The sequence below is a fragment of the Crocodylus siamensis genome, chromosome 3 (genome assembly GCF_052110815.1).
Source record: "Crocodylus siamensis isolate JL-2025a chromosome 3, ASM5211081v1, whole genome shotgun sequence".
Taxonomy (NCBI): domain Eukaryota; kingdom Metazoa; phylum Chordata; order Crocodylia; family Crocodylidae; genus Crocodylus; species Crocodylus siamensis.
In genome coordinates this window covers 37,273,205-37,300,468 of record NC_143397.1, presented here as the reverse complement: position 1 = coordinate 37,300,468, position 27,264 = coordinate 37,273,205, and the positions used below count along the sequence as shown (strand labels likewise).

The window sequence follows — 27,264 nt, the reverse complement described above, 5'->3', positions numbered from 1 at the left end:
TGCTACACCTGTGCATCCCCAGTGAAAGATGAGGATGGGGTGAGGATGGGGCACCAAAAAGCCTCAGCCCCCACTGCTTTACTCCATGGAAGGGAAAGGCTAGGGGAGCACACCCCAACAGGAAAGCACAGGGTCTGGGTCCACTGAGTGGGGCCTGAAATCTCTTGAAAGAAAACCTTGGGAAAAAAACCTGTGATTTGGCCACTTGCCTTTTCATTACGACTAGATATTTAACAAATCTCTGTGCTACTGCTTAACAATCCTATCTAACAATAGTGTATAGCTACTATAACATGTATCATTAAGATGATATTATTTATAATGTCTTATTACTAAGATTGTAATTTTTTTTCAGATACCAAAAGTACATCTTGGAATTTAGCAGACCCACACTTTAACTATGTTGTCCAGATCTTTTGGAAATCCTCCACCTTATCGATCAGAACTGTAAGTTCTGTTTTGCTTAACAATTTAATTTACCATAGTTAAGTATTGTACCTGGTCAGAACCAATAACTTCAATAGATCTTGTGCACAGCTCTTAAAAATAATTATGTTGACTAAATCAGTTGTTGCTGTTAAGACTTTCCTTATTTAATTAAACAGTCACAAGACTAAAATCTACAGTCTTGCCGCTGATTTAAATATTTAAGATGTTCCATTTTACTTGTTGCCTGCTTTACATGATGCATTTAACCTGTTTCTCTAGTTGGTAAACTAATCAAGCATTGACATTTTAAATACTGCAATCTACATTAAACATATTCAAAGTTTTCCATAATCTACTTTGACCGTATTACTGACAAGTGTATTCTTTGTAGCCCACCATAGCAAAAGCATTAGGGGAGAATAAATCCCACCTTGTTGGAGGTATGGAGGTATATGCTTCAGATTTAGAATATTTCTGTCTTATTTTTAACTAGCTCCACCTTGCTACTCTTTAAATTAGTCTGCCCCTAAAAGCAGTAAGACTATGACGTTTTTATGTAATACACTGAAAGTTTAATGTCTCATTGCTGCCTAAAAACAAATTTTTAACTACAGTTTTCATTTAATTTCAGCAAACTTTCTAGTTGTCCACAAAATAACAATACATGTGTTGAGGAACGGTGCTATCAACCAGAGTATACCTGCTGTCCAGAAAATGAATTCCAACATTTCTACAAATGTACCTCGCCCCCAGGAATAATCAAGATTATGTCATTTCTCATTATAATCACGTGCATAGGCCTTTTTGTTGCTGTTGCATGCACATTGTCTTGGGATCTCAACTTTTATGGAAGTTCTTCTATGACATCTGGTATAGGATTTCCCGGATATTTAGGAAGTGGTTTTGCAAGCAGCTATGGTTATGGAAGCTCATCTATCAGAGGAGGTTACATGGATCAATGGGCTGCTAAAGTTTTTATACTTGTAGTGGCAGCTTTTTGCTTTATTATTGCAGTTGCAATTTTTATATTATCTCTTGTTAATCCACCTATGTGCCAAACAGGAAGATATTATGTATGTTTAATAATTATTAGTTGCATTCTAGGTTTCTTATTATTAATTGCTGGCATAGTATATGTATTAGCAGTAAGCCCATATATCACAGCTTCTGGATCAGTGTTCTACACTCAGATTTGTGCTCTGTGTATTGAGTATTTTTCATCTACAAATTCAGGAATCTATGTCTACCTGTACTGGTATCACTACTGTATTTTGGACATCGAAGAGGTATGTAATCTCTTTTTTTTCCCCACCTTTAGCCAGTTAAATAACATACTTGCATTTGTTTTTTAAACAAAACTTTGGACATGTACAGAATCTAGATATACTCTAACTTTCTAACTATGAGTGTAGTTAAGTTTTGGAATGGATTACCTAGAGAAGTTGGGGAATATCTATTACTGGAAGTTCTTAAATTCAGGTGAGGTAAACATTTGTTTGGGATAGCTTTGCCTTGAACAGGATATCTTTCTATTAATCTAGCTCAGGGGTGCTCAACCTCTGGCCTGTGGGTCAAACGCAGCTTCTGCAGTCATGATACCCATGGAGCACCCCACGCATCAGGAAATATGGTGGTGGGGAAGCAGTGGAAATTAATACAGCCACTGCCCCCCCACTGAAATATCCCAAAACTGAAGGCAGAAGCAGTGGGTTGGAGCTGGGCTATGCTGCCTTCCCCTGCCCACAGCTGGGTCAGGGCCAGACCACACACCCTTCCCTCTTCCACAGGGCCAGGCTGGGGCTACCTCAAGCCTCTTTTCCCCGCTCTGGGGCCAGGAATCCCTCCACCCACCACCCGGCTGGATGGAGTCCTACTATGATTACCCTGGATGGTGGATTGGGACCACCAGCTGGATCCAGCCTGCAGACTGACTGGGCACTGCCCATCTGGCCTGTTGGCCTGCTAACCACTGATCTAGCTAGTAAACTTGCTTTCATTATTCCAGTGGTTCTCAGCCTTTTTAAACTTGAGGCACCCTCGTTTGACTCAAAGCATCCCTCTGTAAGTTTTTTGTGAATTGAGCAGCACCCCATTTTGAAAACTAATTTATTTATTGTAGTGCTTGCCTCCTTGCAGAGGGACTGGGCAGTGGGCGGGGAGGAAGCCTGCATTTATCTCCTCGCATCTCATGACGTCCTTCAGAAATCTTGCAGTATCTCAGGGTGCCCCATCAGCCTGGCTGAGAGTCACTGCCTTAGGCCATTCCTTCAAATACCACGTTCCTTACTTCAGTGTTTCTAAAACCTCTAGACAAATATGAACAGCCACACAGACTTCATACACATAGTACAGTAATTTCTAGGGCATATATGTAATCTAATAAGCTCCTTTATTGACTGTTTAAAGGTATTAAACCTGTCATTTCTCATCCAAAAACTCCAGTCACAGTAAAGGGAGCTATCAAAAGCATAGTTATTTAGCTAGCTATTTCTGTGGCTTTGGTAGAAAGGGGTGGGTGGTTTTGTGCTGAGCACGGATGGCGGGGCAGAGTCTTACCTATTGCACCACTGGTTCACCACACTTCAGCTGCTGTTACTGCGGTATGGGTTCCAGCTGCCCAGACTGCATTTACACATCACCAATAGCAGCCCATGGTATGGGTTTCCCAAGGACCATCATTCTGGTGTCCCCTCTAATTTGGCATCTCAGGCTGGTGCCCTACTTTCCCACCCCCCGGTAATGCTACTGGAAGCTAACCTTTCCCTTTAATGTATTTATATAGGAATTTGAGATTTTTGTTAAAAATTTTGTAACCTACTTATCCCATGTCATAGTCATATTAGCTGTCCCCATGCAAGAAAAAAAATCAGCATGATAAATCATAGCAATTCCTTTGTGTTTAAAAAAAAGAAAAAAAAAAGGCGAGGTTCAAGTTTCAAATCAATACTTCTTTAAATACTAATTCTTTAGCAACAGAAACCACTATGTTAGGTTTCTGTAAATTTAAAGTACCATACTTGAAAACCTGTTTGACTGATAAGGTTACAAAGTGTCTATGACCTATAAATAGAACTTATGTATTTATGCATTGCATGCTGTTTTAAGAATGCCAGAACTTACCATATTATTGTTTAGTATCCCACACTTTTTTTTGCCTGGCTTACATATTTTGAGTCAGGAAGTTTTTTTGCAAATATAGTAGACCTGTGGTCTCCTGATGTAAATAGTAAACCTCTTTTTCCTTTTATTTTACCCTCTCATTGTGCTTTTAATTTTTCATTGGCATATTTGTGCTGGCAAAGGAATGTTTCATTCAAATCTCTCTCTCATTGAAGAGAGACACTCTAATTAAGGCACTACAGTGTCTCGTGTATCTGCATCCTCATGCTTCAAAATGGTGGTGGGGGGCACTTGAATTAAAGCTTGTTTGGCAAACTTTATTTCAAGTGCCTCCGCTGCTGTTTTGAAGCACGAGGAGGCTGATATGTGAGACACAGGAGGCTGCTGGAATACAGTAGTTATCACGTTCCAGCAGACTTGAACTGAGTCTGCTCCAATGCACTCTAATTATAGCATATTGGAGTGGCCTCTGTGCTTGTGTAGAGGCACCCCATGCTCTTTAGTTAATACACATTCAATCTAGTACCTCCATTGTGAGTGTGCCCATCTGGCCTGGATGCTTGGGGATGTTCGCCTGTCTGTCCCTGCTGTCCCGCCGAGTGGATGTCTCTCTCCCGAATAGTCTCTCCCCCAATCTCACCTGCCACGACTTCGTATCTTATTCCAGTGGTGGGGTGTCTGACTGCTGGGGTTGTCTCAAGTATGGGACAGCTGGATGATGATCTTCTGCAAGGCTCCACCTCCCCTCTACCTTGCCCTTACACCCTGCCTTGACGGAGTCACGATGTCCTTCGGCCGGTTTCTCCAACTGTTGGGGCTCTGCAGATGCTTGCGGTTTCTCAGCAGTGTTTAAAATCACTTTGTTCTATAAATGCCTTTTTTCACAATAAATTCACATTTGGAATAAAGGAAGCTTCTTTTTAAAAAATCTAAAACCTTCAGACTCTCAAAGTATGAAAGCTCTTAATAAATAATCTGGGGACTTCCCAAACTTCTTGGTTTTACAGAAAAAAACCTAATATGTCTCTTGCACGGTCAAGGAAGAAAAAATATAATGCCTACTAATTCACTTAAAACATTCCACTGGATGTCACCTTTTCAATGTCATTAAAAAACTTTAATAGCTGGCATTACTACAGAAAGTTCCCTCCCTGTCTTACTGTGGCACAGGTAAAATCAGTGCAGGTGCAATATCCTAGTGGCATTCTTTTTGGAGTGAAATGGCGGCAGTAAATTTCCACAAGGCTGTACTCTCCCACTAGATGGGCTGCAAAGCTGATTTGTTGGTTTAGACATTTGGAATGTCTGGGAAGAAGTGAAGACATTTCTTTAAATTAGGTTGCTGGTTGCTATAAGTCATATAAAAATATCTGCTCTCTCTTTTCCTTTTTTAGATTATTTCCATTGTGTTGGTGTGCTTGGTTATTTTGGCTCTTATCGCAATTATCATCTTGGCTCTAATAACTCGAAATAGGATATGCTGTTGTGGTAAAAGGAACATCATGTGGTATAGAAGACAGGTTTGTGAACCGGCACCTAAGATAGAAGAATGGGTAAGTTAAGTATTAATTGTTTGTTCTAAACAGGCATAAACCATCAATCCTACTCAAACTGAAGGATTCAAGCCCCAAATTTTGGTTCTACCATTATATACAGCGTAATCATACAAAAACTTCATTTAAAACAATAATATACTATTAAATTTTTAAACAAGTTCACCTAAGTCCACCACTAACGGTGTCTCTGCAATTACAAGCAATAAGTAATTGTTCAGAAAGTACATAAGTAATTGTTCAATTAGATGTCAGATTTCACAATGGGCTATTTCAAACAACAAAAACAATGTGAAAATATTGGTCATAAATTTTATTTTAAAATAAAAATCTGGTCTGTATTCACTCTGCTTTTGGAATACTGTGTGCAACAAAACTACAACAGTACTCCTGTGTACCATCTCTTAGTTAGCCTCTCTAGATATCTTGCTGAGAAATCTGACATTTATTAATTCTAATTGTGCTTCTTTATGTAGTGAAACCGAACCCTGATTAACTTTTTTTACCGAGAGCACTTTTACAGAACTGAGTGTCCACACTGACTTATTTTACTGGATTGCTTCATATGTGTCTCTTTATAACTCGTAGCTGCACGTATACAGGATTTTGGTGCGTGCTTTTTTTAGCAGTCTGTGATTAGTGTGTGGTACTGGCTTATTTGACACTTTCCCGGTGACAGAGAACAGGAAAGTAGAACAACACTGTAAATGACCAGATCACTCCATCCAGGAAGACCACAGATCATCTGCAGATGCTTCCTCAGCCTGACGAAGGGTGTTTGTGCCCGAAAGCATGCTAAGAAGACTTTTTCCAAATATTTTAGTTGGTCTAATAAAAGATACAACATTTATCTAAAGAACCCTGTGTGCCTGGTGAAATAAGACACCTAGGTGCGTTGTCATAGTACACGGCGCCCATGTAGACTTATATTTTGAGTTGTTCACAGTTTCTTACATTTTCTCTTTCTGCCGAAACTTAAAACCCTGAAAACCATTTTCTTTCTCTCTCTCTCTCTCTCCCCCCTCCTCTATCTTCAGTATAGGGAAATAATAATAACAGCCTTTTTGTAGTTAAAGGTTGCAACTAGCTTCCAAAGTTCTTTTACTTTTTGTAACCTTTGCTTGGGAAGTCATTTTGGGATGAATACTGCCAGATTTATTGGAAGCAAAAGAGAAGATAATTGTCAGATTTTTTTGAGTCCTAGGTTTAACTGCCTAAAGTTTCTTTATCTTCTCCTTGGTCTATAATGGCTTGTTACTGCTTTACACTTTGTATATAGTCAGATTTCCATTAACTCCTGTGCTGGCTTAATTTAGTCTTCAGAACATTTTGCTTTTATGTTTTAGATAATCTTGATGTCCATTTTTACTTTCAAAATATCACTTGGAGTTTTCTGTCACTCCAGCAAGAGCATGATTATGTACTGCGCATATGAACATGTTAATGGATGGTTGCCTCTTAGAGACTGCATGCCATCAGGGACTGCGAGCAGGAGATAGACTCCTACTGCCAGGCCCTTCTCCCCCGGAAGCCGCAGGGGAGAGCACCGTCTCCTTCCAGGATTAAGGAGGACTCTGGGACCTCCCGCTCTGCCCAGACAGGGGCATGGACCAAGGTGGTCAAGGGCCCTAAGGCCCGTCGCACCAAGGCCCCTCCCTCGCCGGAGCTTAGCAACAGGTTCGCACCTCTTGCAGCCCCAGCAGAGCCTGCTCAGTTGCCAGCTCCCGCAGGCAACCCAGGCTCGACCGCAGCTACTGGCCCCGCTCTCCCCAAGACAAAACGAAAGGTGTTTGTTGTGGGAGACTCCATCCTGCGGAGGACTGAGGGGGCAATCTGCTGCCCCGACCCCTTCGCCCGGGAAGTCTGCTGCTTCCCGGGGGCCTGCATCCGAGACATTGCGGAGAGGATCCCAGAGCTCCTCTGGCCCACAGACCACTATCCCATGCTCCTTATTCACGTGGGCACCAATGACACGGCTCGGAGCACCCCCAGCCAGGTCATGAGGCGCTACAGGGATTTGGGAGCGGGGCTTAGAGGTCTGGGAGCTCAGGTGGTGTTTTCGTTGATCCTCCCAGTCTCGGGCTATGGGCTGAGGAGGGAGAGGAGGATCCACGTAGTGAACCAAAGACTGCAGAGCTGGTGTCATCAGGAAGGCTTTGGCTTCCATGACCACAGCCTGATCTTTGGCAAGAGAGGCAGCAAGCTGCTGGGAAGAGATGGCCTCCACCTCTCCCCGCTGGGGAGGAGGCTCTTCTCAGCCAGGCTGGATGACCTGCTCCACCAGGCTTTAAACTAAGCCCGCTGGGGGATGGGGGGACTACTGCCACTGCTGGCCCACTGAGCAACCCTTGCAAAGCCAGCAGACCAAGGCACTTAAGGGAGCCCACCCCTGCCCCAGCCCTGGAACAATCTGTAGGCAAGGCAAGAGCCCCCAAGGGGACACTTGCCTGCCTGTACACTAATGCCAGGAGCCTGGGCAACAAGCAGGAGGAGCTCATCCTCCTGCTCAGGGCAAAGAATTATGACGTCATTGGGATAACGGAGACCTGGTGGGACTCCACCCATAACTGGACCACGGGTATAGAGGGCTATACCCTGTACAGGAGGGATCGTGTTGACAAAAGGGGCGGGAGTGTTGCTCTCTATGTGAAGGAAAGCTACATGTCCCTGCAAGCTGATGTTGGCGACCAGCATGGAGAGCTAGAGACCCTCTGGGTAAACGTTCGTGGGGAATACGGCACAGGGGACACAACGGTGGGAGTCTACTACAGATCTCCCGCTCAAAGTCCTGAGCTTGACCAGGAGTTCGCCTGGGAACTGACTGAGGCCGCTTGCTCCAGGACCTTGGTTGTCATGGGTGACTTCAATTACCCGGACATCTCCTGGGAAGATCACTCAGCAAAATCCAAGCGGTTGCAAAGCTTTCTCTTGTGTGTGGATGACCTCTAACTGACTCAAGAAATCAATGGGCCAACGAGAGGCAAAGCGCCGCTCGACCTGGTACTGGCTACGGGGGACGACCTAATCGGCAACCTAGTGATCGATGGGAAGCTGGGTGACAGCGACCACGAGCTGATCACCTTCACCATCTGCCGTAAAGCTGGCAAGTCAGTCAGCAACACAGAAGTCCTTGACTTCAGAAAAGCCGACTTTGACAAGCTCAAGAGGCTTGTCGATCAGGCCCTTAGGGACCATGACCCCAGGGAGATGGGAGTTCAAGAAGAGTGGTTGCTTCTCAAGGAAGCGATCCTCAATGCACAAGCTAAATCTATTCCAACATGGAGGAAAGGAAGCAAGAAGGCACAGCAACCCTCCTGGCTCTCCAGGGACCTAGTGGACCTCCTACGGCTAAAAAGGAAAGCCTACAAAGGATGGAGGATGGGATTCACCTCCAAGGAGGATTATTCTGCACTGGTCCGGTCCTGCAGGGAGCAAACCAGGAAAGCCAAGGCTGCAACTGAACTCCAACTAGCTTCAAGCATCAAGGACAACAAAAAGTCCTTTTTCAGATATGTGGGGAGCCAGAGGAAAAGCAAGGGCAATGTTACACCCCTGCTAAACCAGATGGGGCAACTGACAACTGACGCCCAGGAAAAAGCCAACCTATTAAATAGGTACTTTGCATCAGCCTTTCATCAGTCCCACGGGATGCCCATGCCTGCTATGGGACAGGGAGATCCGGGTGATGGGGATCCCCTACCCTCCATAAATGCTGACCTCGTGAAGGAACATCTTGAGAAGCTGGCTACCTTCAAGTCAACTGGCCCTGACAATCTGCACCCCAGGGTACTCAAGGAGCTGGTGAGCGTCATAGCCCAGCCCCTGGCACGGTTCTTTGAAAACTCCTGGCGCTCTGGTGTAGTGCCTGAAGACTGGAAGAAGGCCAACGTGGTGCCAATCTTCAAGAAAGGGAGGAGAGTGGATCTGGCTAACTACGGGCCCATTAGCCTGACTTCTGTCCTGGGGAAGATCTTAGAAAAGTTTATTAAGGAGGCCATCCTTGAGGAACTGGCCCAGGCTAACATCCTAAGGGATAGCCAGCACGGGTTTGTTGCAGGTAGGTCTTGTTTGACCAATCTCATTTCCTTCTATGACCAGGTGACCTATCACCTGGACGAGGGAGAAGAGATTGATGTCATATATCTTGACTTCAAAAAAGCTTTTGATCTGGTATCCCATGATCACCTCTTGGCCAAACTGGCCAGTTGTGGCCTTGGCTCCACCACGATCCGCTGGCTGGGAAATTGGCTCCGTGGTTGGACCCAGAGGGTTGTGATTGATGGCAGTCACTCATCGTGGTGCCCTGTGACCAGTGGGGTCCCTCAAGGCTCTGTCCTTGTACCCATATTGTTCAACATCTTCATTAATGATGTGGACATTGGAGTCAGGAGTGGACTGGCCAAGTTCGCTGATGACACCAAACTTTGGGGCAAAGCATCCACGCCAGAAGATAGGCGGGTGATCCAGGCTGACCTGGACAAGCTCAGCAAATGGGCAGACGAGAACCTGATGGTGTTTAACACCAAAAAATGCAAGGTTCTCCACCTTGGGAGGAAAAACCTGCAGCATCCTTATAGGCTCGGCAGTGCTACGTTGGATAGCACTACAGAATAAAGAGACTTGGGGGTCGTCATTGACCACAAGATGAACATGAGCCTGCAATGCGATGCTGCGGCTAGTAAAGTGACCAAAACGCTGGCTTGCATCCATAGATGCTTCTCGAGCAAATCCCGGGACGTCATTCTCCCCTTGTACTCGGCCTTGGTGAGGCTGCAGCTGGAGTACTGCATCCAGTTTTGGGCTCCACAAGTCAAAAAGGATGTGGAGAAGCTTGAGAGAGTCCAGAGGAGAGCCACGCGCATGATCAGAGGTCAGGAAAACAGATCTTACGATGACAGGCTGAGAGACATGGGACTCTTTAGCCTGGAAAAGCGTAGGCTCAGGGGTGATCTGATGGCCACCTATAAGTTTATCAGGGTGACCACCAGGATCTGGGGGAACGTTTGTTCACCAGAGCGCCCCAAGGGATGACTAGGTCGAACGGTCACAAACTCCTGCAAGACCGTTTCAGGCTGGACATAAGGAAGAATTTCTTTACTGTCCGAGCCCCCAAGGTCTGGAACAGTCTGCCAGCGGAGGTGGTTCAAGCACCTACATTGAACACCTTCAAGAGTAAATTGGATGCTTATCTTGCTGGGATCCTATGACCCCAGCTGACTTCCTGCCCTTTGGGCAGGGGGCTGGACTCGATGATCTCCCGAGGTCCCTTCCAGCCCTGATGTCTATGAAATCTATGCTATAGCCAATAAGCATGTTTTTGCTCAAGTAGTAGATATGTGGTTTAGGGTACCTGATCTGGGTTTTGGTACTGTGTTGGGGGTATAGTGATGATATTGCAAGTCTAGTTTTGGTTATCTGTGTAAATCCAAACATTCCCTGCTTCCCTCTCCCTTGCCCCCCACCAAAAATAAAAATCATCCTTAGAAACTGTTGAGATCTTCAGAACTAAAGCACTCTGAATAACAAGATTAAACCTTTTCAGGTGACTTAAGTTTTCTGCAAAATGCTGTTTCACTGTGCCCCTTTGCCCCACAAAATCACATCACATTACAATACAAAAAGTGAAATATAGTTAAGTCTAAAAATGGCTTTGTCCAAAAACTGAAGCTTAAATATTACAGAAACTGTCATTATTTGAAAACTAAACATGCTTCACTGTCGGTTAAGCTGAGAAGGAAGAAAATATGGTGATGGAAATTCATTTTCGCTGTTAACTTCCAAAAGATAAAAGAAACATAGATAAAAGAAATGATTAAAGTGACCACTCTTATTTATGAATTAGAATTTGTGGTAGAGGTGATACCTTTTATTAACCAACTAGATCTGTGCAAAAAAAATGTTTATTTGCAAGCTTTTAAGCACAAGCACCCTTCTTCAGGCATAGAAAAAAAGATCGAAAAAGTTATCTTAGGAAGAAATTAAAGTCTATATTTCATAGGAAAGTTGAAGGTATGGTAAAATCTCCTGCTTGGAATAATTCATTTTATGCAGATTAGGCTCAGAGAAGTTGGAATAGTCTGTTTACCTCAAAGTTGTTTGATGGTAAGCAGGACCTTCAACTCTTCTATGAAATATGAACTTTCATTTATACATAGGAGAACTTTTATAGTCTTTTCTCCTATGCCTGAAGAAGGGTGTTTGTGCCCCAAAGCTTGTAAATAAATTTCTTTTTTGAAAAAATCTGTTGGTTTAATGAAAGATATCACCTTTACCACAAGTTCTGATTCCTTTTGCCTCTAGACCAATATGCCTACAACCTAGATACTTGACACTTATTTAGGTTTTTATGCTATCCCATCATTGTATTATTTACACTGATTCCCCATTAAAACAAGTCTTTAATTTATGATGCCTATTTGCTAGATAAGGTTCCTCAGTTACCTTATCTAGCAAATGAACATCGAACATTAAGTCTGACTTGTTAAAAGTTACAGAGAAGCTTGCAACCAGAGTGAGAACAGAATCCTTATAGTGTATCCATCTTATGTCACCTCACCACTGTGTCCTAAATTCCTAATTTGGAGTTTGAAAACAGCTTCTATTTGTTTGAACTTGAGCTTTGAAACTCTTCAATTAAATTCTCCAGCAAAAGCTAAGCTGGGAAGGGAAGTGGCAAGCATTCCCTCCGAAGTTCATCTGTGCTATTGCAGTGGGACTTCAAGAAGAAACAAGCCTGGCATGCATCAATAGCTTGCTAATATACTGCCCATTACAACATAACGCTTATTCTGAAATAAACCATTTCTGTCATTTTCCTAAGACACCAAAGAGAGTAAAACATTCAAGGACTTGCAAAGTGGAGATGTTAAAATTGTTTTTTGGGGGTACTGTGTCTGCTTTATACTGTAAATAGAAGATATGAAAACTGTTTTAAAGCTGAAATAATGTATCACCAAATAGAAGTCTAGTTACCTGATCTACTGAAAGACTTTGGACAATTTATCATTTGGAACATGTCCAATCTAACTCACAGGACAAGAGTGGTGCTAGGTCTTATAAGGCCTCTCTCCTAAATACTAATTGGAAAGTAGAGTTAAACTGATATTAACAAACAAAAACTTAAATATGTGGACCAAAATCTTTCCCTATCATCTCTTGCCTTCTTATGATGTCAGTTTCTCCACATGTCATAGAGGAACCCAGAATAATTTACCAGAATTTTTAAAGTAACTGAGGAACTTAATAAATAAGGCAGAAAAATATGCAAAATCTTCATTTTCAAATCTACAAAAAGAGAGAAAGATACATTTTAAGAAAGACAGTAGCTTTGAATATCTTGAATACCTGGCTTAAAAGGGGCTCTTTTTTAGTTCAGTAAGGCCCTTACATTCAGATACTTAGTTACGTAGGTGACATGGCTTCTGTGAAGTTCTTCCTTATAGTTATGTATATGCATAAAAGGCCCTACTTTTAGAGGCAATATGTATGATATCAGGCAACATTGCCATTGTGTGAAGCAGAACAAGAGTAGCAGCTGAGGCAAGCCTGATCAAGTGATAGACCTAGATTTGTAATCTAATTTCAGAAATGCTTATGGTACAAAAGCCTCCTTTAGCATGCAGTGGAATACTTCTTTAAAGGCACCATGCAGGATGCATGGATTTTGACACTATAAACCTTGTACTTTCAGTGCTATATAGCCTAGAACTATTGCTGTTCTAACATACACTGTACTTCTGAGGCAATGGTATTATGTGAAGGTTCTTTCCACAGCAGTTACATTCCCATATACATATATGCATTTGAAATAAAGCAAGCTTCTATTTAAAGATTTAAAATTCTTAGCCTCTCAGTTAAGATAAGACCTGCTACCATCCCAGCCCTTTTGAAAGCACCCTAAGTTAACTTATTTACAACTGAGTCTCAACAAATTCTTTCTTGTCAAATATCTTAATGTGTGCCACTATTAAAATAGAATGTCTGACAACAATGTAATGCTGTTAACAGCTCAGGACTGTCTTCTATAAATAACAGTTTGTTCTTTAATAGGGGCATATGTGCTTCTAGATTTGAAAACACCTTACTTAAACAAAGCAAAACTGAAAGCAAATGGCTAGAAGTGAAAAAAATTAGTGTTCAGCCACAAAACTGTGATATTACTGCATTACTATGTATTATCTCTGAATATATTTTTTATGAGAATTGTGTGTTCTTTCCCCAGCCAAAAAACACAAAAACAGGATGTTCAGAGATAGTGCCAGTACTGGACTACCAAGACCAACTTCCTACTTCTATGACACATCCAGTTTATCAGAAAGCTAATGAGTGCAAAGGTTATACAGACAATACCTATAAATACTCACAGTAAGTAAACTCTTCTTAGTTTGGTCTTTGTAAATCATTAGAAAGGTAAGGAAACAAATCATTCTAGAGCTAAACCCTTTCCCCTTTGAAATCAGAGGGAGATTCTTCCTAAACAGCAGAAGAATTTAACACGTGCGGGGGGGAAAAAAGAGAGGTGGGGAAAAAAGTTTTTTTTTATATTTCTTAACCTGTGTATACTGACTGCTTATTCACTGTGTCAGTACAGTACTGTGGCTTTATGATATTGTGTAGGCTTTGTGTTAAACGTAGTTCTTTGTTGGTATATTAAAAACAAAATCAAGCAAACTTCATTGACCCATAAGCATCATCCATCTACAACTGAAAGGGCTAGTCTCAATGCTACACCATTTTTTCTAATTAATTATATCATTTTAATGTAAAATGTTGCTAGTCAGTCTGTACAGATAACCTAGGAAATGATGATTACTTTTGGGTGTCTTTATCCATATTAGTCTGTTTCTGGAATATTTTTAAAAATTAGCTCATGATTCTTACTATTACTTTTATTGGCCCAGGGAAGCTAATGCACAATTTAGTAGCTATGAATGTACAATGCACTAGCTACTTTGTACTTGTGTCCATACTGCCCTTATGTATATAATGGAAAGCATCTCATTCAATTTTTATAGTTAATACAGAGTCTTTACTGTGCCGGTAATTCATTCCGGAGCTTATTGCACCCTAACTATCCTTTATAAATAGACTACTGGGCATAGAGAATTTTAAACATCCATATATATTATTTTATTTATGTAATTTGTCCTCTAAGCACCGAAGTGGGGAAATATTTAGTGGAAAAAAAGAGGAACGAATACAGGTATCAAAGTGCAAGCAGACAGGGGTGTAGTGGTGAACAATTGAAGCTGGGTTTGTAAAGGAACATTAGGGAACATTTATTAGAGTGGAAGATAGTAAAGTAAATGCATTATGTTAAAAAAGAAGCTTCTATTTCTTAATGTAGCCTGTGCAGACTCCTTAATTTTCCCGCTTGATCAGTGAACTCTTTCCACATCTGGGAACGCCACAACATACTACAGGGCATTTGCTTGTCTTCTGCAGAAGTGGGGTCCTCAGAGTTTGTTTTATTGTTTCTCTCTCCTGGGCTCATCTGTAGTGAATGCTGGTTGCACTCCTGACTGGGGTAGATGTTTGTTCATGTTTACTGCCTATAATGTCAGAAGTAAACTGAATGGAACAAGATAGAGGAATGAAGTGGATCTTGATGTTCAAATAAAGAAAAATGCTGATAAATTTGAGATTACATCAAGGCAGGCAAACTCAATATTTTTAAAAAATTGTGCGTTTGTCCGTGCTTGTGTGTTTGTGATATAATATATAGCTCATACTGCTTCTTCTCACTGGTCAGGGGACCAATCCAATTCCCTAAATCAGAGCTACAAGGGAGTACTACACATTCCATGCAGCTAGGGATATGATGGCATCTCTACAGCCCTGAACTACTCCTGAAACATGTACACATCAATTTTTCTCTGATTTTGATTAGGCAGAGGGCTTAGAATGTGACAGGATTCATGCTTAGGCTGACAATTCTCAGTGACTCATATCTGTTCGGAGACCAGCCAAGAAGCATTTGGCTGCTTCATGTGCATACCTGCAAAGCTGAACTTTGTTCACCTTGAGGTCTACCACCTGTTTGCTCAAATCTAATTCTAGACCTGATTTGAAATATATTTAGAAAGAAGAGGACTTTGGATGTTCTTGTTTAAACACTGCTTTCACTGTACAACTGTTAATTGGTTACAGCTTGAAGGCATCCAACAATTACTTAGAACTGTAGATATTTAAATATAAATCTTATCTTCTCTTTTCTGTAGACCACCTAACACTTCCCACATTTTCATGAAACTGCAAAAGTAGTAGTAAAAGCATTGAGACAGTAATCAGGCCCTTGTACTTATAAAAAATCCACCTTGAATTGGCTTACTCAGAGTCAGTTCACCTTGCCTCTCCAAGTGCCTAAGGTTTGCTACCAAACTGTGTAACTTTTAAATGCTGGGAAGGAATGAGGTAAATGTACATATACTTCCAATAGCCCAATCTTCCCTTCTAGTTTCTGTCAGTTCAAGGAAGGGCCACAGAGAAGCAGACATTTCAATATGATTCTGGCTGACTGAAATCAGTTATGATTCTGAAATGAAGCCTTGTGACAGGTCTGCTATCTACTCTGTCATGTCATTGTGATACCCAATACACATATTTACTTATCTTCTCTAACAGCTTTGGACTAACATGTATTTTCTGTCCTCCTGGCAGTCAGGCTACACACTGGTTTCTTCAGAGAAATGCCTTGAACTTAAAACACTATTTTCAGGTGATGGAACTGAAACCTTGGGGCTTTTCTCCCCATTTAACAAAGCTAAAAGACTAGAAGTCACTACATGATTATAGGCCCTGTTTATGGAGCTTGTAAAGTTGCAAGTATATCATCATTTTTTTGCTTGGATCTGAAAATAGCAGCACTATTCCCAAGTGAATTGTGTGCGACTTATCCTGATCCTACCTAATTGAAATAGTGTCGAAACCAATTTACTTTCAGTGTTAAGAGCTACTGAGCGCTACAGCTTTAAATCTAAAAGACTTAGAGCCATGTTCACATCAAAAACGAAATTAGAAAGTACATGTAAAACCTGAATGAAAAATACAAGTTAAGCTGGCAGAGTAGGAAGAGAGAATCTAAGAAATGGAGCCTGTAGAATGTCCAAAGAGAGATTCTGTATGTATGCAGTCATGATCATGAATTTCCTCTTGATGCAAAATACTTGTATGCTTATTTCCAGCTGTCACCACCAGAATGCAAAGCTCAGTGCAAATACCAGACTTCCTCTTTTTTTTAAATTTACCATTGCACCTTTTCTGTTGCTTTTTACTCTCCTCCTTTCATTTTTTTCAACTTCAGTCCTAAAATATCAGGCTTGAGACTTTCTGGCTCAATTATTAGTATGCTTTTGCAGTCCTTCCTATAGGTAATAAGAGCTGATTTTCCAAAATATCTAGGGGAGTTTATCCAGCAATGGAAGAAAAAGAATGATCAAGTGATTTCAAACTACATGTCTGGCAACTGTATTTGATAAGTTAAAGGACTTTTGTATTACTTTCCAGATAAGTACTATTTAAGTCTTAAATGGGGTATAGTTTTGAATCTGTAACAGATATACTTAAATTTACAAGGACTCTTTTTTTATATATATATGGAGGTTTATTATTGTCTGAAAGATTAATTCCTCATGGCACATGCAAGTATGCCTAATAACTTGTCCAGTGTTAGTTGAAAATGGAATATGAAAGCCCAGTGGTGTGGCAATAGAAGAATATAGAAAATCTGTTCCATCTGAGTTTGGAATAAGCACATTGCTATTCTATATTAAATGCAGTTCTCTGTGATTTTATCCTATTAACATTTAATCAATGGATTTAGTGTTGACACTTCAACCTGAATGTAGCAACTAATAACATTCTTATTTTGTGTTGGAAGGGATCATTTTGAACTAATAAAGGATGTTAAACCATCGGATTATTTTAGTAAAACCACTTACATTGGATCAACCAAACGGCTACCACAAAAGATAAGGGCAGAAAGATCCAACATTGATAACTATGATATGGATTATACTACTGCTGGGGAGTCTTGTGATGAACTAGACATCAAGGAGGAATGGGGCCGGTAAGAACAATGTTTATATTTCATCAGCATCAGAACAATACTATTGAATCACTTGTGATACTCTGTGATTGGGCTAAACCAGGTAGCAAGCATGGTATCACAGATAAACACGTTAGTGACTAGAAACGTATTAGAAGTAATATAGGAACTGTGGGTAGCAGCAGCATGAAGTCTACCACTGGAGTATGAAAAAAGGCAGTGAAAGCAAATGGGTAAGTGTTTGCCCTTTATAACTGGAAGCACTACCTTTGAAAAGAACATTTACAGCAGTAACACTACCTGACAATGTCTCAAGTAGCTTCTTGGAGGATACTCTTTAGCATGATTATTAATTCTCTGGATTTCTTGGGGATGGAGTATCTTTTGGAAAGGCTCACTAAAATTTTAATAGTGTAGGTAAATATATGGTTCTGAGTTTGTTTTGGTGAGTCAACACTGCTCAAGTGGGACTTGGCTAAACCAAGTCTTTACATGCTGCAAAATCTCCCACATTGCAGCTAAGGTTTCTTTGCAACATTCTTGTTGTTTCAATACTGGAATGCAGTCAACTCTTCCCCACTGCAGACAGCAATTCCACAATGAATCAGCTTTTGGTTTTTCAGTGAGAGGCGCAAACAAAAGATGACAGACTTCATTATTGCTTGTGTATAGGAAGAGATGACACATTTAGAGTGGTGAGGGAAACATACATCATGTTTACTGTGGTCAGTTAGGGCTGAAGAGGTCATCCACTTCACCAATAGTAACAGTCCCTAGACAGTGTATTATGCTAATCTGTGAAACATTTACTTAAAAACTGAAATATGACATCTTTCACTGTATGGCTATTTTGAAATACAGATTAGTTGGGAAAGAGGAGCCAGGGAGGAGGAAGGTGGTAGCAACATAATAGAGCAGAATCTAAACCCTCCATTCCAACACAGACAATGTATTTATTCATCCAGACTACCATCTACTTTGGTACCATTAATTTATAGGACTGCTGCTTCTGCTCTTTTGCATGTATGTAATATGAACTGAAAAAGTGGAGTAGGGAAATTCCAAAAGACTGAATGCTTATTGTGTTTAACATTCAAATAGGTGCAAGCAGGCTGACCAGGTACCTATACAGTGGTTAACCTGATGCTGGTCCTAATTATGATAACAGAAAATCTGCATGGGATTTAATTGAATTAAAGGTTAGGAATACAATTAATGTCTATTGTTAATGTAGTTTTATGGGGAAAAATAGGCTTCGTCCACCAAGCCTGACTTAATATGTGAGATTACAAACTAGTCAGAGGGGACCAGCAGGCACTGGGGAAGTCCCTGTTCCCCCGTGCACTACCAGGAGTGACCAGGAATAACTGTCACAAGCTGGCAGAGGGTAGGTTTAGATTAGATATCAGGAGGCGCTACTTCACGGTCAGGGAGGCTAGGATCTGGAAACAACTTCCAAGAGAAGTGGTGCTGGCTCCTACCCTGGGGGTCTTTAAGAGGAGGCTAGATTATACACCTTGCTGGGGTCGTTTGACCCCAGTACTCTTTCCTGCCATGGCAGGGGGTCGGACTCAATGATCTGCTCAGGTCCCTTCTGACCCTAGAAACTATGAAACTATTACCGTACAACTGTGTAAACTTGATAGTGTTTGTTTGCATGGTATTGTAAAGCAAACAAAACTGTTTTTAATGTAACCAAATGCAAAGTTGCATGTCTAGGAAAAAGGAGAGAAGAATAAAGGCTGTCTCCCATTGAGTAGTGACTCTCAAGTGGATTTAGGGAACATAAGGGACAAAACTCATTAGAAGCTTCTCATGCAGTGCTGTGGAAAATGGGCTAATATGAACCTTGCATGTATAAAGAGAACAGGAGGAACAGTAGTAGGGTCAAGAATTTAAAAATCATGTTGAAAAACTGGAGAAGGATAGCAAAGGGATGCAAAAAACTGTGCGCTAGAAAAATGCCTTGTACTGAGAGACTTTAGAGGCCCAATTTTTGCTTACCCAAAAGAAGATTGGGAGGTTTTTCAACTGGTCCACAAAACTTTTGCAGGGAGAAAAGGCTGGGGTTTGGAAGGCCTCTTGAATCCAGCAGAGAAAGGCATAACTAGAAACAAAAGCTGAAAGCTAAAGCCAAGAAAATTAGTTATGAAGAATATAAATGTAAATAAGGATGATTAACCACTGGAATAAATTTGGGAATGTTGAAGTCTCAATCTATTGATTTCTTTAATGCTAGACAGAGGCCTTTCTGGAAGATATTCCTCAGCCAAAACAAAACTTACTAAACTCAGTTCCAGGGTATCTGGTCTGTGAAGCACCAAAAATCAAGCTAGATGATTTGATGGTCCCAGCTAATCTTAAACCTGATAGATACACAGTGTTACATATACTAATTAGTGGCTTGTTAAGTGGCTTTACTGGGGTAATTACTTCTTTAATGAGCAATGACTTTTGCCCAAAGCCTAGAATGCAGTATTGCCCACATCATCCTAAAAGTAAATGTTATTCCTCTTCTAGCCTGTCCTGTCTTCTGTTGTATATGTGTAACAAGGATTATTATTATTTTTTAAAATGTATTTTTCTCTTAGGGAATACCCACCAATTACATCAGATGAACAAAGACAAGCATACAAGAAAGACTTCGATTCTGAACTGCAGGAATACAGGGGTTTACAAGCTGAACTTGAAGAAATCAAAGAAGAACTCCGTTACCTGGATAAAGAATTGGATGAGTACAATGAGGACACTGAGGAATATAAGGTATTTTTATAGCTAAGTTGAATATTTATGCAAGATGTATACAGAGAAAGGGGAATACTTAACTAATTTATGAAAAGATGCAGTGTGACTGCTGGTAAAGACTAACTTTGTCATCAATTCCTACATATCAAGCAAAAATGTGGGAGTTAATTTCTCAGCAATGCAAACCCTAATTAATTTATATTTAAAGGATCTTTTTAGCTTTTAGTAACTGATAAATGCAGTCACTAAAACGTTGCAATAATGAGCTTTAAACCTCTTTTTAAAAGTAAAAAATATTATAAACTAGGTGGTGGGGGAGGAAGAGCTTCACTATTTTTAGAGAAGGATGAGTACAGATCCTAGGATTTGTTTCAGTATTAAAAATCTTGGCCTGGTATTAAAGGCATCCATATACTGGTAAGAATGCTGATGGTGAAACTGTCTTCTGGCTTTAGGATTGTCTTGATTACCTGTTCTCCACTTCTAGATTTTTACTGTATGGGCCCTGTCTTAAGTGGAGACAGCATGACCAAACACATCTGAACATGAGCAGATCAAGCTACAGTTCCAATTTCTAGCAACAGATTTCTCAAGATTGACTGTCAGGTTAAAAACAAAAAGCCATTTTTATGCCATTTGTCTCTGAAGTATAGCTACAGATTAGGAATGACAATGAAATCAGTTATCTTCTTTATTTAACTATTATTATTATTATCCCCTTAATTCTAGGCTGCTGCTGAGGAATATAATAGACTAAAAGATATAAAAGCAGTAAGTGTCCTAAGGTTCTCATACTCCTATTTATTCCTATATTTTTTGGTTTTCATCCTCCTCTTTTTCTTCCTTTTCTCACTTAGATGCACAGTGACACCCATAGGGAGTGGATATTAAGATGTTATATTGGAATTCAAGGGGACAACCTTGGTCTAGACACACATTCATTGTAGTTAGTAGTTATGACTGCTTTTACCAGAACTGAAATTAGTCTAAACTTCCATATATGACACTTGTAAATGAGAATTTGGTGAGATTTTTTCAATTATTTGTCACAGTCCTGAGTTAATGGCATAGTAGTGACCACACATTGGCCTAAAACACTTCTATGCTTTTTTTTTTTTTTTGGTTACTTATTAAATTGCAATTCTAATAATAGTATTGGCTGTCCAATATCCTGATATTACAGTGCTGGCCTTCTCCCAATTTAGTCTGCATCTGTGAAAATGTGTAGGTCTGCAATCAAATTTGGTAAGTGACTAAGATTATATTTGCAAGGCATGAACTGAATGGGCAGACTGGTCTTTCCTACCTACCTTCTCTAAGGATGAACCCAGCAAGTATAAATCTTGGCACTCATCCCTTTTAACATTTTCATTGCCAACCTTGGTGCAAGAATTCAGATGTGCACTTATAAAAGTTATGGGTTGTACTGCCTTGTTTAGCTTAGCAAAACAAAGGTTGAAAGAGGATATAATTACTTATGTATAAATACTGGTGAGGGAGAAGAACTATTTAAGTTAAAGAGCAATGGTGGCATGGGATTAAATGGAGGCAAATGTAGACAACAAATTAGAAGAGGGTTTCCAACCATAAGATCAGAACAGCGTTTTGATCTAGCCTTCTAAAAAAAATAGTGTGGGCAAGGAACCTAAATTTCTTTAAGATGGGGCTTGACAAGCTTATGGAAGGCCTGGGCTGTTCTGGGATGTGATGTGTAATTAGAGCATGTCATGTGGATTTGAGTATTTAGTGTTCTCATTAAGGGGTTGAAAAGGAACTGTTTCTGGTGGGAGATGCCTGGAAATACTGTAATTCAGGGCTTTGACTGGATACATACACAGACCAGAAAGAATCCTGTTTCCCCTATACATGCATAATTTGGCTTCTAGGTATCTTGCTTTCTTCTGAAGCATTGCACTGGACATTGGGTGCAGTAAGATGTGGGAGGTTAAGTGGGGTGCACTGATGTTTCCAGCGGTTGCCATGAGACAGTTGCAAACACAAACCTTAAATGCTCAAACACTAAACATAAAGAATAAATAGGTGCTTGAATCATGAGATGGTGCATGTATATTTAAACTCTCAGGTATGGCAGTGCTAGAACTGAAAATATGTAATTCCTGCATTAGCAATATGCCTGAATATTTCTGCTGCTGACACTTAAGGACCTTAGTTGTTTTAGACGTTATGTAGGTCTAGGTCTAGACCTGTTAAAGTTTCCTGCTTTGATTGCCCATAAACAACATTTTCTTTGTAAACTGTGAAGTTTCCTAGGAAAGTTGATTTTTTTTTAAATAGCAGGATGATCAAGCAGGGGTAACAAGTGAAAGCTTTAATTTCTTTGCCACTGTACAATCTGCCAGACCTATGTATAAACAGATGAGCAGCTCAGATCCTTTTCAGATATAGTTCAGTTTATCTTTACTGACATAAAATATCCAAGTTTTTAATGTCTAAGGTCCTTGATTTAAAATTGGTTTTAATGTTGAGCTGCTGTCAGAACACTTTTTGCAGGAGAGGTATGCTTTTATATCTATCCAGTTTCTCTAATGCAGTGATTTTCAACCTTTTTATATTCAAGGCACCCTTCCACAACTTATCTGAATTTAGTGGCATGCCATTTCAAAAACTAATTTAACTTATTTTTTTGACTACAGAAAAATAATAGAGCAGTTCTTTTGCAAATAATTCAAACAGACCACAACAGCTCAGAATGCTATTGACACAATGGATTCCTATTTGAAATCTTTTGGTTTATCTCAGAGGCGTAAAAATGCAGCTGGGTGCCCAGGACAGGTGCAGCACACAGGGGCACTGGCAACTTCCAGCTGCTGTTGTGCTACCGGTACAATTGGGTGGCTGTGGCAGCAGTGTTGTTTTTTTCCATTTGCCACCTCCCCTCTCTCTTCCTCAATTTGGCACTTAGGACAGTTGTTCCAGTCGCCCCAGCCTAGTTACATTACTGGTTTATCTTGTGCAAGCACCTACACATGAGTGCCCAGAGTACCCTAAAAAGAATCTTGCATCATTCCAGTTGAGAATCACTGCTCTAATGCTGCCCTTGGTTTGTTTTTTTAGTCAGCAGACTATACATATAAAAAAGCACAGTTCAAGAAGCTAAAGAATAAACTATCGCATATCAAGAAGATGGTCAACGACTACGACAACCGGAAACCATAGAGGAGAGAAGCAAGAAACTGATGAGAGTCTCTTGACTAGATCCAGTGTTGGAAGTAAAGTGATGTTAGATTGCCACTGAGAAGCAAAACCCTTATCTCCTTGATTAAATAAGAAACAGCAGTTACCTCAAATTTCAGCTGAGGTGCAATGAAAATACTGATATTTTGTAGATTGTTCAGTATGGCCTCCAAACAAGGGGCTTGCTCCATTAGGAGCAGTGTCAGAGCCAAAGTTTAGAAGTCGAATTTACTTTTAAGTCACAGACCTATTTCTCTTCCTCCTCTGAACTGAAGTTGAGGATTTAAACATGATGATACTTGTCAGTGTGGTGATTCATCCTCTATCCTTGCTTTTGACAAGCTATAATGCACCCTCATTTTAAAAAGTAGCTTACTAATAAGAATGCTTACCTTTTGGCCCCTTATTCCAACAAGGCCTATTTACACCACTATTTTGGTATATGCTGAAACATAAGAAATGAATACCTGGCTTTTAAAATATTTATGCAGTGGTGCAATGGATTTCTGTAACCAGTCAATTCACAGTGCCCTTAATGATTTATTTAGGTATGTACATAAACTACATAAATACTCTTCTTAATGGAGTCAATACTGCCTGTCTAATATAATGTGTAAATAATGAAAATAAATGAAATCATACATCAATATATTTTATTTTTTTTAAACAATCCATATTTCTATTTTAGATTAAGCCATTTTGATATATAGGTATATGTTTTAGAGTAACCAGTCACTTGTCTTATGGCTTTTGTATGTTTTGTACTGTTTGCTTATGTACAAAATCTGGATACATGAAAGCTTAGTAAATATGTTTAAAAGAGAAGTCAGTTGTCTGAGGCAATTAACTCTAAGCAGATAGAAATGCTTATAACCAATGTAATAAAACAAGCTTATGTTGGGCTCAAATTAAGTGAAATTCAATACGTTTAAATTTTGAAAGAGGAAGAGTCAGACTTTGCAATATGCTATATTACTAATACTATATTATTAATATGTTATATCATATTATAACACTATTTTAACAGGAAAATGAAATCTTACAGGAAACTCCAGAACCAGTTCCCTCCCCCTCACACACACTATTAAAGAATTTTCTTAGAAAGTCGTGCCCTTATATTTTGAATGTAATTCTTTGTTTCTGTAATATATAAGGTTTACTTAAAGAAACTTTTCTCATTATAATGCCTCTGAAAAGACTGCAAGCAAGCAAGAACTAATTTAACTTTTAGATTCTCATAATCAGATGAAAGTGCATGCTAGTAGTGTTACAAGTGTGTGCAAATTTTAAATACTGACAGTAAATCTCTCATTCTGTGGCTAATCATGCAATCTGAAAGTAGACTGGGCCTAGTCAAAGGGTAGGAACATTTGATATTCTATCAGTTTCAAATATATTATGCAATCCAGAATGATTATGTATTATACGGTGCAAACTCTGGGTAAAAAGATCCAAAATACTCAGAGTCCCAGTGTAGCTATGATGTATTCCTCTCTTTATTACTTTTACATTAAAGATGAGCTGAAAAAAATTATATTGATGCACCTATTAAAGTGTTGTTAATATATGAGAAGCTCTGGTTATCCATCTCTCCTGAACAACAGAACACTTAACAAATTCAAATGGACTAAGATTCAGTTGTTTTCTGGGAAGTGTTCTTAGAAGCAGTGTTCAAATGTAGATTCATACTGTGCCTCATGCAATAGTGAAATATCCCTCAGAAATGGACTGATTTACTGGTTCATTGTCTTCTTGGGACAGTCAGCAGCAGAACTGGATTAGAAGTCAAGGATTTCAGGGGCGTAAGCTCACATACATACTAATGACTACCCTTACTTTGCATTCCAAAGGTGCGACTGTAGCTCACAGAGACTTGTCTGAGCTAGCTTTACATCAAATACCTTGGGCATTGGTGGCAGTACATCCATGGCAGTATGCAGCTCAGCATTTCCTCAGTTCCCAAATGGATTTTACAGACTGCACTGAACAAGATAGTTCCACAGCTATGCTGATATTAATACTTCAGCTAGCTAAAGGTAGCTTAGGTTTGTACTACACAAGCTATGTTTATACTCTCTGACAGCAGTGGAGCCCTACATATAAAGTCCACTTAACCCAGGCATAGACCGTTATTTGGGGTGAAGGATCACTTAATAAGCTTTGGTGAGCTGTTGATGACTGCGCATATAAAATTAATAGCAAACAAATGAATTAATTGTTAAAATAATTATGTGAATTAATAAAATTAAAGGATCTTTCATCTCCTAGAGAGAGCAAAAGAGAAAGAGTGGGTGAAATGCAGCAGGAAAGGACTGGGGATCAGACAAGCACCGGAACAGAGAGATGGAGAGTGGAGGAGGATGAAACCTGGGTAAGGACAGAAGAAGGGGGAAACAGGAGGCCAAGGGCAATGAAGCTCAGCCCCAGAAGGTCTGACCTCAGGGAGGCAGGATGTGAGGATTGGGGCTGGCCAGGTGAAGCTGCGGTGAGAGCAGCAAAGGGAGTCCTAAGGCCAAGCAGTCACTGGTGGCTGTAGAAGGGCAGCGGGGAATGGAGCAGCTTGTTTCCAGCCAGAGCTCCCTCAGCGTGCCTCTCCCAGGGCGCCATGTCTGGGCAGCGGGGTGGTGTGCGAGGCAACCTGCAGGCCAGGCAAGTGGACAGGGAGCAGCTGCCACTGCCGAAACCCCCTTCCCCGACCCCCAGCTCAGCTGAGTGCAGACCAGGAGAGTTTGTGAAGGTAAACATGCACCATGCCCCCGGCTACCCCTGCGGAGCACTGACCTGCCCCATTTGTGCACCACCCTACTTGGGCAACTGGCCGGTGCCTCCCGCACAGGGGATGACGGAGGGCACTACAGGCCAGATAGGGCCCGCAGGCCGTATTTTGCCCACCCCTGATTTAACCACATAGAGGAGTGAACCCTTCAGACAATGATTGTCTCTACCCCTTGAAGAATATGAAAGCTTCAAAGTGTTTAAAGTGGAGCTGCTGCACAAAGCTGCAGCTAAGCAGGGTGATGCACTTTGCAGAAGCTAGAGGTGCACTGATACATCCACCTGATAATTTGGCCCATAAATGTCTGTACTGTATGGAGCTGTAGTGCAGTACAAAGCAGAGCCAGCAGTGTGGAGAAGGAAAGGGCTGCATCCAGCTGGTAAGTTGGAAGGAGAGGGGGAGGGAAGGAGTGTGGGGAGCAGATCAATGGCCCCCCGTGGCAAGGGAGGGGGCAGGGGCAGGTGCTGCCCAGGCAGGGTGGGGGTGGGGAACAGAGGCACGGCTTCTGCCCCCGAGAAGGCATGGGGGGGGCATACCCCTGGATCTGTGCATCACATGGCAGGCCACAGCCAGGGCTGCGTTAGGCTCTTCTCGCTGGGGGCTGGGCTCAGAGTGGGCTCCAGTGGCACTGGGAGGAGGGAGGCTGCAGCCATCTCAAATTTAACCACAGCTCCACTCCCCGTCCTGCACTACCATGCAACAAGGCCAGAGCTTTTCCTGGTGCTTCCTGTGCCCTCCCAGGGTGCATGCAGTGGTGGGAGCCAGCCCCACCCCACAAGCTACACCTCTGTCCCACCCCCCCACCCCGCTCTGCTTGGGCAGTGCCTGCCCCTGCCTCTGCTCCCTTCTTCACCACAGGGGCCACTGATCTGCCCTTCCACATCCCTTTACTCGCCTCTCCTCTTCCACCACAAGAAACTTACCAGCTGAAGGCAACTGTTTTGGAAATTGGATCAGTATTGGCTGATATGCCTCTTTAAATATCGCCTATTGGTATCAGCCCCCAAAACCTCTATCGGTGCACCCCTAGCAGTCTTTAAGAAGCAGTTTGTTGCAAAGGCTGCCAGCCAAAAAGCATGCTTGGAAAAGAGTCCAGGTCACTGCCTGGCCTGTCATTCCTCTCAGCTACTTGGGTAGTGACTTACCACACCACGGCCCACCAAGGAATAGGAAATTAAACTCTCCAGTGTTTGCTGCAGGAACCTGCCCATTAACTGTTCAGAGGTTTGTAATGCACTTCTAAGAAACCCTAAAGGCAAATTACCCTCGTGAAACAGGTTTCAGGAGCTGAGAAGAGAAATCTGAATGGAACATGATGATTCTGCTTAGTTGGTTTGGCTTCGGATTTCTCTTGCTCACTGGTTCAGATGCCTTCTGTGTGAGGGGCTTCGTCAAACCAC

At 41.1% G+C, this 27,264-nt stretch overlaps 1 protein-coding gene across 1 annotated transcript; it reads left to right on the top strand.

The window, feature by feature from the left end:
- Nucleotides 1–400: 400 nt before the first annotated feature.
- Nucleotides 401–24,603, top strand: OCLN (occludin). Its single transcript, XM_090037199.1, has 8 exons — nt 401–447; nt 1,061–1,715; nt 4,944–5,102; nt 13,324–13,466; nt 16,981–17,169; nt 19,740–19,911; nt 20,623–20,664; nt 22,969–24,603. The coding sequence occupies exons 1-8, from the start codon at nt 401–403 to the stop codon at nt 23,068–23,070; spliced, it is 1,509 nt and encodes a 502-aa protein (XP_089893325.1). The 3' UTR covers nt 23,071–24,603.
- Nucleotides 24,604–27,264: the final 2,661 nt, after the last annotated feature.

Excerpts from the sequence above, each read along its gene's own strand:
- OCLN (XM_090037199.1), top strand. The coding sequence starts at position 401 with ATGTTGTCCAGATCTTTTGGAAATCCTCCACCTTATCGATCAGAACT. Across the intron at positions 1,716-4,943 it reads GTATTTTGGACATCGAAGAG|ATTATTTCCATTGTGTTGGT; the intron begins GTATGTAATCTC and ends TTCCTTTTTTAG. Across the intron at positions 5,103-13,323 it reads CACCTAAGATAGAAGAATGG|CCAAAAAACACAAAAACAGG; the intron begins GTAAGTTAAGTA and ends TTCTTTCCCCAG.